At 35.4% G+C, this 13,247-nt stretch overlaps 1 protein-coding gene and 1 non-coding gene across 2 annotated transcripts in view; both read left to right on the top strand.

The window, feature by feature from the left end:
* LOC103586076 (neurobeachin) overlaps positions 1–13,247 on the top strand; it is a gene marked incomplete at its 3' end in the record, with an annotated part of 263,314 nt that overhangs the window by 76,313 nt on the left and 173,754 nt on the right. The window contains exons 2-3 of the mRNA XM_008567211.1: positions 9,209–9,440; positions 13,128–13,228. Of these exons, the coding sequence (XP_008565433.1) occupies positions 9,209–9,440; positions 13,128–13,228 (333 nt within the window). The remainder of the gene's footprint in view (positions 1–9,208; positions 9,441–13,127; positions 13,229–13,247) is intronic.
* Positions 10,530–10,603, top strand: TRNAI-GAU. Its single transcript has one exon. It is a non-coding gene; the product is annotated as a tRNA-Ile (tRNA).

Genomic DNA, 13,247 nt, shown 5'->3' with positions numbered 1-13,247 from the left:
GCTCCCACCGAGGGTTCGGATCCCACATACAGACTGGTTCCCGCTCACTGGCTGAGCGAGGTGCGGACGCAACACCGAGGGTTGCGATCCCGTTGCTGGTCCCGGTCCGGTACGGGCGCAACACTGAGGGTTGCGATCCGTTGCCGGACACGAAAAAAGACAAAAAAAAAAGAAACTGGAAGCCTGATTTTAACAACTAAAAATTGTGCATGTGTACTTAGTTTACTTAGAAAATTGAATAGAGAAATTGTGCCTTACAGTGTCTAGAGTGCAAGTCTCCTGAATTTTATCTGCATTACCCTATGTGAAACCTTACATATTTTCCAAGTAGTATTAGAAGAAAAAATAGGGCAACTGAGAGGTCTACACAGGGATGAGAAAATATCTTTGGCTTTGTGATTATATATGATAATAGTAACAATCCATTGCTGAAGGAGAAAAGTAGAAGTATAGTAGAAAGCCTAACAATGTGGTGACTGCCCATGAAAGTGAAGCCTGCCTTCCAGCCTGCTTCCCTCCTTCCTGTCCTCTCATCTTGCTATCTTCCTATTCTGTGTTAAATATTGAATAACTTACACATGCTTGACAGTATGCTAGAAGTATAAGACACAGTGCTTAGAAGGATAGAAATGGTACTTATCCTTGAAAAGTTTATTTTAATGTGAAGGATAAAAGAAATCTGTAAACAACCATGATATCATATCTCTTAGTTAGCTCAGACTTTTATTACAATATATCATAGACTGGGTGGCTTAAAGAACAGACATTTTTTTCTCAGTTCTGGAGGCTGGGAAGTCCCACAATGTGAGTGTGAACAGATTTGATTTTTGGTGGGTGTCCTCTTCCTGGTTTGCAGATGGCTGCCTTTCTGTTGTATCTGGTGGAGAGAGGAAGCTTTGGTATCTCTTCCTCCTTGTATAAGGGTGCTAATCCCCTCATTGGTACTTCACCCTTATGACTTTATCTAAACTAATATCCTCCCAAAGATTGTACCTCCTAATATCATCACGTTAGGAGTTAGGGCTCAACATATGAATTTTGGGGGGCACAGTTCATTCTATAACATTATATAATGATTGCTGTGGTGTGGGTAGTTGTAATGGTCAGAGAAAGACCATCTTTGTGGGTACTGGGAAAGCTTTCTGGATTAAATAGTATCTAAATTTGTATTTGGAGATTTAAAGGAAGTTGACAAATCCAAGGGTTGGAAGAAGACCCTATGTCACACTTAGGGAGTGACACACATAAAGAGTTTTAGATTAAGTAGCTAGCAGTCATTGAGAAATGGGAAGTAGAGGAAGCTGAAGCTGGGGAGTTAATTGGTGCCTTATCAGCATAGAGGTGACTCATACAACTACAGATATATCTACCGTACAACCCAGCAATCTCACTTCTGGATATATACCCAAAAGAATGGAAATCATCATGTCAAAGGGATATGTGCACACCCATGTTCATTGCAACTCTACAATAGCCAAGATATGGAACCAACCTAAATGTTCATCGACAGACAACTGGATAAGGAAAATTTGGTATATATACACAATGGAATAATGTTCAGTTATAAAAAAAGAATGAAATTCTGCCATTTGTAGCAACATGGATGAGTTTGGAGAAAATTATGTTAAGTGAAATAAACTTGGCAGAGAGGGAAAAATACCTTATGTCCTCACTCATAAGTGGGAGCTGAGAGAGAAAGAAGGAAGGAGAGAAAGACTACAGTTGAACTTTTCAGAGGGAGAAAACAGATCTGGGGTTGCCTGCCAGGGATGGGGGAAAGGGGCTGGTAGGGAGAGGTGCATTAGGGAGAGGTTGGGTGGTGAACACGGGGAATAGTTGCAGTTTGAGGTGGTGGGCATGCTTATGGCATTGATTTGCCCACCACATTTTGTGCACAGGTGCTGATAGTCGGCTCTTGCTCCGTAAATATGCATAAATAATAATAATAATAATAATAATAATAATAATAATAATAATAATAATAATAATAATAATAATAATAATAATAATAATAATAATAATAATAATAATAATAATAATAATAATAATAATAATAATAATAATAATAATAATAATAATAATAATAATAATAATAATAATAATAATAATAATAATAATAATAATAATAATAATAATAATAATAATAATAATAATAATAATAATAATAATAATAATAATAATAATAATAATAATAATAATAATAATAATAATAATAATAATAATAATAATAATAATAATAATAATAATAATAAAATTGGGGCTTTATGAGCAATGTCATCAAGTTTAGAGTTTTTCCAAAAGAACATGTTGCAAAGAAATCCAGCTAATTAATTGTCAAGTTTGATCTAATTAACGAACACTGAATTATCCTATATGATACTAAGTAATAATCTAAGATTTCAAATGAAGTTACTTAAAGACTGTATATTTTAAAAAGTAAACAAAAGTTATTTAAATTGCCCAGTATTTATAAACTTTAGTGCTCTTACAAGGCAATATATTTCCAAGCCGTCATTTTGTATTTGAAATTTTTTATTCAGTAAATTTTATTTACTTTATGTAAATAAAAGTTATTGTTATTTAAGGAGATGAGCTATAATATTTCTTTTACATAAATTAATTTAAGACTGATTCTCGAGTAGGAGGCACCATTTTAGAATACTTCTTTTTTTTTTTTTTTTTTTGTCTTTTTTCCGTGTCCGGCAACGGATCGCAACCCTCAGTGTTGCCCCCGTACCGGACCGGGGACCGGCGACGGGATCGCAAGCCTCGGCGTTGCTCCCGCGCCTCGCTCAGCCAGTGAGCGGGAGCCGGTCTATACGTGGGATCCGAACCCTCGGACGGGAGCGCCTCCGCGCTTCCCAAGCGGCGCACTATCCAGTGCGCCACCGGGCCGGCCCTAGAATACTTCTTAATATCTTTTAGAATTTTTAGGAAAAGGCCTGGAGGAAAAGGACACCCTTAACTGTGCAAATAGAGTGTCACAGTGACACATTAAGATTTATTGGAAGTCTCAGTTGGTTTATCAGTTTCTTTTATATGATGGTCACAGTGATTTGGCACACCTTTTCTAAGAATAGATGTTTTTGATATTTAGCTTTGTTTTCAATTTTTTAGTTTTATTTATTGCATCACTTCCTTTGGTTTTTAAAATTTTTTCCAGTGCATTTTCTTTTGTAGTTTTTTTTTTTTTTTTTTTTTCCTTTTTTGTCTTTTTTCGTGACCGGCAACGGATCGCAACCCTCAGTGTCGCGCCCGTACCGGACCGGGACCGGCAACGGGATCGCAACCCTCGGCATTGCTCCCGCACCTTGCTCAGCTAGTGAGCGGCCGGTCTGCATGTGGGATCCGAACCCTCGGCGGGAGCGCTACCGCGCTCCCAAGCGGCGCACTGCAGCAGTGTGCCACCGGGCCGGCCCTTTTGTAGTATTTTTTGATGATTCTACTATATTAGAACCTTCAAAATCTTCTACTTTCTTGCTGAAATAACTTTTAACAAATTGGTTGTTTTTCTTTATTATGATTTTTACTACCTAGACAACTCATTTCCTACCCACAGAAATCATTGTCTTTCCCTCATTTTACCCTTAATGGAACTACTGTAAATATCCCATTTCTGTTTCTTTCATAAGTCGACACCTCTGACCTCATAAAAAGGCATTTAAGTGCATTTTCTAGTCTAGATTAGAATCCTGGATCTACTACTCACTTATATGTGACCTTGGTCATGTTGCTTAATCTCACTTATCCGTAGTTTCCTTCTATGAAGGTAATTATATTTTACAGGATTTTTTCATAGGGATTGTTAAAGAATTGTTTAAGTAATGAGGGTCAATTATTTCTATTTTTTTTCTGTGCTTTCATTGCTGATAACTATTGAGCTACTGATTGCAAATGGATAAATATTTCCCTAATCTTGGAATGATAATTTCATTCAACAGTTGGCCTTTTTCACACTAATGTACGAGGGTACTTTAAGTTTATGGAAAGATTTGTATTATCTTTTAATTCTGTTTTCCCATGAATTTTTTTTTTCCTTTTTGTCTTTTTTCGTGACCGGCAACAGATTGCAACCCTCAGTGTCGCGCCCGCACCGGACCGGGACCGGCAACGGGATCGCAACCCTCGGTGTTGCGCCCGCACCTTGCTCAGCCAGTGAGCGGCCGGTCTGTATGTGGGATCCGAACCCTCGGTGGGAGCGCCGCCGCGCTCTCAAGCGGCGCACTGTAGCAGTGCACCACCGGGCCGGCCCATCCCATGAATTTTTTGAAGTACCTTTGTATTAAAAGTTTATAATAAAGGTTAGAAAGACCAATTCATCTCTCTAGAAAACATGGGACCACTTTACAACATCTGCAATAAATGTTTTTACAGCTCTGGCAATGAAATCAGAGAACCATAACTGTACTCTTTTGTAATTAAATGATAGAAAGGAGCATTGTATTTTTGACTGGGAAAAATGGAACCTTAGGCTTCACATAACAGAGCCTGATTGTTAGAATTACAGCTATTAATTGTTAATTCCTTTAAAAGTGGACTTTCCCTTTCTACTGAGCCCATCTCTACTATTTACACATTTCATAATGGTATTTGGTTATACCACACTTTTCTAAAGCAGTTACAACTGGTTTGGGAGATTAGTCTAAAAAATTCTCCAGTGGTCTCCCATTTTCGTATATATGTACATTCTTCCACATTTTTATTCAAAAGCTCATAGGCATAAATCTCTTCTATCTACTTCTCTTATTTCAGTCAGTAAGTGTCTGCATTATTGGTTTTCAAACCTTTTTATTTCTTTATATGGTTTTATCTATAGAACTTCTTCTGAGTTACTAATCACTGAACTACAAGATTCATAGTATTGACTGACTCAAGTCAATTAGGAATATAATAATGAATAAATAGTTTTTTAGTAAGACTATGACATGGTGAAAATGATGCTTGAGTTGGTTTTGATAGATCCCAAGTATTATCTAACAGACTGTTTAATTCACAGTTAATTTGCTGGAAACATAAGACTTAAGTTGTTTGAGTTTTATGATACTTCATAGTTATTGGATCAGGTGACTACATTTTTTAGTTGGAAGCCAGCGTTAGAGAACTGATAATAGCTAACTTTAACTGAATGGTAGCTATATGTCTGCCATTGTGCCTAAGTACTTATTACCCAATTATCTCATTTAATCTTCACAACAATCCTATAGACAAGAACTTCTAATGCCATTTTGTAGATGAATTAACTGAGGCTTAGAGATGTTGCTTCATTAAGGTCACACTAGTGAGTGATGCAGCTAGAATCTGAATCCAGGAAGTCTGAATTCAGAGCTACTCTCTTAACTCCTGTTGTAGCTATTGTCATTAATAAGCCAGAAATAGCATAAGGAGTTGAGATTGTTTCTTACACAGAGGTGGAAATAGCCTTTAAACAGAGAGAATATCTAGGTCAGTCAAGGTTAAGATTTAGCAGAGAGGCTAGTTGCTTATAAAGTTGAATTTTGGCTCTGTTATATAGAGACATATATAGAGTATAACGTTTCAAAATTTGTGACAAATACTGTTTTGAAAAATCTTTAATTTTAGAAAACTTTAAAAATATTCTTAAATGAAATTTTATTGCCTGTGTAGAATTGTATGAAGACAGACCTCTTGCATTTGGATCCTGAATCCAAACCTGTTTTGTGACCTTTTTCAGGGTGCTTAAATTCTCTGTGCCTATGATTCTTTACCTGTAAAGTGAAGATAATAATAGCTTCTTAATAGATGTGAAGCACTTACAATAATGCTTAAATGCCATTTAAGTTTAGGCGTTGTTGTTATTATTATTATTGTTATTATTATTTATCCTATTTATACCATACCATGTGGTCATCCATCCATGTTTGTGAATACCTTTCAGTATTGGGAAATTAATTCTACTATCCTAATTCTACTCCCTGTCTATTCCTAATCTTATTTTTTCTTTGCTTCCTCTTTCTTAACTACTCATATTTTATATCTTGTTTCATGCTTTATGTGAGAGTACCTCAAAAAGTTTGTGGAAAAATGGAATTAAAAGATAATATGACTCTTTTCATGAACTTTTTGAAGACCTCTCAAACTTCTAAGTCCTTGTAAGCCAGCTTCAACCTTTTTCAGAATAGGGTAAGGTATATATTACATACATCTACATCTCTGTTCCTGGAATTTAGTGCTGTCAATACGTTGAATTTTTCTCATCCACTGATATATTCTCGTTCCTAGAACAGTAAGTTCTGACTTTAATAAATAAAATATATATTGAATGAACAAATAAATGAATGACTTTAAATTTGTCAGGTATTTCATATATAGCTATTATTCTGTTTCCCATTCAAAATGGGAAAAATGGTTCAAAAGAAAGAGGTAATGGATCCTAAGCATGTTTGAGACCCAGCAGGGCAGGTGTTAAATCTTAAAGCTGGAAAATAATCTACCTTAACTCTGTGTCCAGCATCCTCTGAACACTGGTGTATGGGTTGAGCCCCAAAGTCCTTGGGCAGCTCTACCCCTATGGCTTTCCTGGGCTCGGCTTATGCTTCAGCTTTCCCAGGCTGGCATTGCATGGTGGTAGCTGTACAATTCTGGGGTCTCGCTGTGTCCAGCATCCTCTGAACACTGGTGTATGGGTTGAGCCCCAAAGTCCTTGGGCAGCTCCACCCCTATGGCTTTCCTGGGCTCGGCTTATGCTTCAGCTTTCCCAGGCTGGCATTGCATGGTGGTAGCTGTACAATTCTGGGGTCTCGGTGGTTGTCCTGCTCCCATAGCTCCACTAGGCATCACCTTGGTGGAGGCTCCCTGTGACTTTGACCCCATGTTTCTGCTTGGCACTGCTCTAGTGGAGAGTCTCTGCCCTTCTGCCCCTTTGACAAATCTCTTCTTAGGCTCTCAGGCTTTTCCATACATCCTTTAAAATCTGGGTGGAGGCTGCCAGGCTCCAGAATCTGGCTCTTGGGTTCTGCAGGCCTGCAGACTTAATACCACATGTACGTTGCCAAAGATTCTCGCTTGTATCTTTTGAAGCTGCAGGTCCAGCAGCTCAGGCCAAATTAGTCACGGCGAGCAGCTGGGGTGCAGGAGTGGTGAACAGCATCCTGAGGTGGCCTTGGGCAGTGAGTCCTGTGGAGGGTGACTTGGGCCTGTTCTCTGACATCTATTTGTTTCCCTAGTCCTCTGGGTCTGTGATGGGAGGGGCAGCTTTGAAGATCTCTGAAATGTGTTCAGGGTCTTTGATTCTCTTGATGGTCCATTCTTTCTGTACTAATCTCCTTAGCAGACAGTTGCTGGGCTACATCCTTGGTCTCCTCTCCTGAACACACTTTTTCACCCTTTCTATGGCCAGAGGTTTTTCCAATTTTTACCCTCTGCTTCCCTTTTAATTATAAATTCTGCCTTTATGTCATGCCTTTGCTGCCATAATTCAGTGTAGGCTGTTAGAAGTAGTCACACAGCTGCCTGAATGCTTTGCTATTAGAAATTTCTTCTGCCAAATACCCTGCTTTATCTCTTTTAAGTTTCACATTCCATAAAGCCCTTGGGTAGTGACACAGTGCAGTCAGGCTCTTTGCAACTCTATAACAAGGGTGACTTTTGCATCAGTTTCCAATAAGCTCTTCCTCATTTCCATCTGAGACCTTCTCAGAATGGCCTTGACTGTCCATGTTTCTGTCAGCATTCTGGTCACCACCACTTAACCAATACTAAACTTTCCCTGGTCTTCTTGTCTTCTAAGCCCTCACCAGAATCTAGTCCTTTTCTATGGTGTTCCTCCACCTCTGCCCATTACCCAGTTCCAAAGCTGCTTCCACATTTTCAGGTATTTATTATAAGCAACACCCCACTCTCAGTATCAATTTTCTCTATTAGTTCTTTTACTGTGCTTGTAACAGAATACCAGAAACAGGGTAATTTATAAGAAAGTGAAACTTATTTCTTACAGTTTTGGAGGGTAGGAAGTCTATGGTCCAGGGGGCACATCTAGTAAGGGCCTTCTTCTTTGTGAGGACTCTGTACAGAGTCCCATGGCAATACAGGATACCAGAGTGAGGATGGTATGACAGAAGAGTTAACATGCTCACTTGCTCTCCCTATAAAGCCATCACAACCACTCCCTGGTAGCACCTTAAACTGTTAACCATTAATGGATTTATCCATTCACAAGGGCATAGTCCTCACTATCCAATCACCTCTTAAAAGCCCCTCCTTTCAAATACCATAATCAGATTTACTACCCTCTTAATACCATTGCAATGGAGGTCGTTTCAATGAATTTTGAGGGGACATTCAATCCACAGCAGTTGCTTATAACCAAATATAATAATTCATATGTGATTTTATCAACAGAGAATAAAAGAGTATCATTATTCTTTATTCTATGTATATTTGTCTATCCGTGTACTTAAAGTAGCATGGGGAGGGGTAGTAATACTTTCAACTCATTTGACACAACGTGAAAGTCAAATGTGCTGCTATTAAGTCAACTTTACCCAATTCACATTGGTGCTTTAAAGCATGGGGAGGGGTAGTAATACTTTCAACTCATTTGACACAACGTGAAAGTCAAATGTGCTTCTATTAAGTCAACTTTACCCAATTCACATTGGTGCTTTAAAAAAAAAAAAAAAAAAACTTTACCCAATTCACATTTGTGCTTACGTATTTCTGTTAAACTTATTTTTTAACACTCATTACATCATTTCAACATTTATTGTTTAAGTTGTGCTAGTATCAGTTTCACATTTCTTCATCTTCTCTCTACTCTTTTTCTGTTATATCTCTTTATCTGTAAGTCTAGAAATATCAAGAGAAAATTTCATGTCTTAAAATTTATCCTTAGTGAACTCTATATTTTCTATTGATTATTACTTTTAAAGGCCAAACCCTTTGTTTTAGGAATTTGTTCTGAATTCCACCCACTAACCATATGCTGTAGTTTGCTCTATTCTTCTAGATTTGAAATTGCCCTTTTCCATCTTCGTGAAAATTAGATTTCTGTTTGCCAGTTTCAGTTGTTACAGTGTCTTTCACTTATCTGTAACTCTAAAGCTTTTGATTAAAATTAGTTTTTCACCAGCAGATTTGAAATTTTTTATAATAGCTATGCTTTCTTGCTAGTTGAATTTTTGGTATTATTTTATTTTATAAATAACCTCCTACATTATCCTAGTTATTTTTTCTTTCTGTTTACTTTCAGCTGGTTGGTGGAGAATTTGACTTGGAGATGAACTTTATTATCCAGGATGCTGAGAGTATAACATGCATGACAGAGCTATTGGAGCACTGTGATGTAACATGTCAAGCAGAAATCTGGAGCATGTTTACAGCCATTCTACGAAAAAGTGTTCGGAATTTACAGACTAGCACAGAAGTTGGGCTAATTGAACAAGTTTTGCTGAAAATGAGTGCTGTAGATGACATGATAGCAGGTATGGGGTTATCTGACAGGAAAATATAATTTAAATGTTTCTAAAGTTTCATGTACTTCTCTTTATGTTCTATAGGTAATATAGATTTGTTGAAACTACCTTGATTCAAAATAGATAAACTAAATGTATGGAAAATTTCCTTTCTATATTAATGGAAAACCTGAAGAATGGAAGAAGGCAAACATAATTACTGTATTAGAAAAACATAATTACTAATTTTGCATTTCTAAGTTTTAGAGAATCTCAGTACTGTGGAGTAAGTGCTATGAAATCTATCAGAAAAATAAACAATTTCTTTAAATGTAGTATTTACTTAGACCTTTACATGATTAAAATATCAAAATACATATTGCAGTTCTGTATAAAGAGCCCTTTACCAAATTCTCCCAGCTTGATGCTCTTCAATCTGGTATGTATGGAACTATGGTAGGAGGTACTAAAAGCCTTAGGGTAAGCATGGTGTATTTTTGGAAGTGTCCATTTAACTTTGATATTTGGGGTGGACTTTTGTATTAAAAGAAACGTATATATTGTGGAGTAGAACATAAAATTTGCCCAAAATTTCAAGATAAAAATGCTAATTTTTGTGCTTCTCATGAGTTACTTTAAACATTAACTTTGAAATGTATGATTCTTTACCACCAACCGTTTACATTTCTGCAAGTTCATTTTCCTTTGTGGCTAGATGCATTTCAGGAATGTTTTGAATGGTGATTCCAGAGCAACAGTTATTCCCATAAAATAAGTTTAGAGCTTGAAATGTTGATTCTCCTAAACCTTTGAATCTTCAGCATGAGTGTCTTCTGACATAAAAGTGTTTTCATAATTCTCAAAGTGCTAAAATGACTCTTCACAGTATTGTATCTGATCTTTAAAAGTAGTTGACACCAGAGAATACTCTTTCACATTTTGCCTTATGCATTTAATTAATTTGTGGAACAAAACAATAAAAGAGAGGGGGCTGGCCTGTTAGCTCAGTTAGTTAGAGTGCAGCTTTTTAACACCAAGGTCATGGGTTCGGATCCCTCTACCAGCCAGCCACCAAAACAAACAAACAAACAAAAAACAGTAAAAAAGAAAGAATGGGCTAGCTGGTTGGCTCAGTTGGTTAGAGCGTGGTGCTGATAACACCAAGGTACAGGGTTCAATCCCTGTACCAGCCAAAAAAATAAAAAGGGAGAGAGAAAGAAAGAATGGAATGAAGAATAGGTTAAAGAAGAATGCTTTTTTAATTTTAATAATATTTTTATTAAAAATTTGATTTTCTTAGGGAATATATTAAAATCATTTTTAATTGCTTTCAAGGTGGCATGTATCTCTATTTGGAAGGATTTAGCATTTTCTATATACTAATGTCTAACTGGATGAAAAATGAGATTCAGACTTATGTTACTTAAAATATCTTTTTAATTAAGATATAGTACTGTTTCTGTAAATTCTAGAGTTAACAGGAATTTATTTTTATAAACATATTTGTACACATGTTGTATAGAACATCATGTGATCTTTCAATCCTTATATCTTGTCTTAAATCCTTAAATTTATTAATGGTTTTTAGAAATTGAAGTGGCTGCCACTTTATAGAGTGTGGATTAGAGAATGAGTGAAAATTACATGTATACTTTACTGGTACATAATTAATTAGCATTGACATGTAAAGTAACAGTGAGGGTGATAGTACCATACAAGTTCATATTTTGACATTTTTTATTATATAAAGCTCCTTAATTCTCTTATTCCTCTTCTCAGTAATAATAATATTGATAACACAAAAATTTCATTTTGTTATTTTAAGGATTTCCTTCCAAAAGAGCCTGATGATGGAAGGATATGAGAAAAGAGGATAAATGTCAGAAAAATACCTCTGTCTTTTTAGAAGAGAAATTAAAATTTAGATATCATACTGAGGAAAAACCAAAAGCCACCTAAACATTATTTTGATCTCTGAATGTGTTTGTAGTATGTTGGGTTCAAAGAAGTACTTTTCATATAATAATGTAGAAGTATCACTAGAAGGTGGTTAAGCATTTATAGTAAATTAATAAGAGAATTTCATAGTCTTAGTATATTTTTCTTTTTAAAAATCTTGTTTTCCAGAAAAGAAGACCTGCTGTAATCAAATTAAACTGCATGTGTTACATGTACAATATATAAGAAATTTTTTGTAATTAAGTACAAATTTAATAGGTCACTTTTTGTGTCATACATAGGAGATGAAATAAAGGTTTGCAAATTGAAGTTCAATTTTTACAAAAAAGTATTTGTATGTAAACCTTTAAATAATCTTCTATGAAAGTTGCCATTGCAGCTAATTGCTTAAAAATGTTTCATTTATGTTTTTAAGGTGCATGATTTCCATTTAGAATTCTTCCTTAGAAACATATCTTCTTACTTATATGTACTAACAGTTTCATACATTTTTGTTACTTAAATGATGAAACTTTTTGTTTCATTAAAAGATCTCTCTCAAAAATGGCATATCCATTGTCACAATTTTATCATAGAGATTGCCTGCTTGTGGTGTTGTGTCACTATTTATTGATGAAAATAACCATATTAATTTCTATTTTGAAATACACAAATATTTTTTAAAGTCTCAAGTTTCAGTTACTAATCTGTGATATTGGATAATATTCAATGATCAATTATTTTAACTTACGCCAATCTAACCTTTTTTATTAATTGATAAACTTTTAGAATATATATGTGTATTGGTTTGTAATAACTTGTGTAGTATGTTTAATTTTTAGAAGTGCTTTAGGAATTGAGAAAAAGAAGTACAAATATTTAGATGTTTAATTTCTTGCAAAAAACAATTGGCAGGTATTAGTTATGATATGGTAGAGATAAGAGATTAAATGTATAATTTTCCTCATTATTTGGTGGGCTTGTGTGTCTGTTATATGCACATAAACACTCATGTTAGCATAATGGATATCACTAGTAGTGTTTTTAAATTACACTTTTACTTACGGACTAGTGAGTAAAAGTAAGGGTTCTGGGGCCACACTACCTTAGTTGGAATCCTGACTCTACCACTTGCTAGTTGTGTGTTCTTGGGCAGTGTGAACAAAGTATCTGTGCCATACTTTATTCATTTTTAAAGGAGGAGAATAATTGTACCCACCATAGGCTTGTTACGAGATTTGAGAAGTAAATACATGTAAATCACTTGGAATAATGCCCCACACGGAGTAAGGACTCAAAATTTTTAATGGGCGACAGTATCTTTCAAGAATATATGTTATTAAGAATAGATAATTCTGAAAGAAAATATTTTTAACTATCACTTTTTTACTTGAAAATAACCAATTTCCAATGTTAAATCTTGGTACTTTTGCATATTTTTCCTTCTCTTTCCCTGCATGCAACTGATTGTGTGTGAGTGTGTGTATGTATTCCGGGAATATATAAAATCTGTTTTATGTATCTGCTAAGAAAGATTAATTGGAATGGTAAATCTAATGGGGAAAAATCCTATAATTCAAATGAATCTTTTTGGTAATCTGATGACTTAAAAATTGTTAATTAGAATAGCTATTCATGAGGACATTTAGCTATATTAAATATATATATATCTATATATATAAATTACAATTGATAACTTTTGCCCTTTCAAAAAGTATATTACCTTGACAGATGGCAGCTCATGACTAGAGTTCAGAATAACTTTATTTTCCTTTGAAGATCTTCTAGTTGATATGTTGGGGGTTCTTGCCAGCTACAGCATCACTGTCAAGGAGTTGAAGCTTTTGTTCAGCATGCTTCGAGGAGAAAGTGGAATCTGGGTAAGCTGTGGTCAGAGGG

This window comes from Galeopterus variegatus, unplaced genomic scaffold (assembly GCF_000696425.1).
Source record: "Galeopterus variegatus unplaced genomic scaffold, G_variegatus-3.0.2 Scaffold304, whole genome shotgun sequence".
In the NCBI taxonomy this organism is placed as follows: domain Eukaryota; kingdom Metazoa; phylum Chordata; class Mammalia; order Dermoptera; family Cynocephalidae; genus Galeopterus; species Galeopterus variegatus.
The sequence above is the reverse complement of the archived record's forward strand: the minus strand, read 5'-3'. Positions and strand labels throughout refer to the sequence as shown.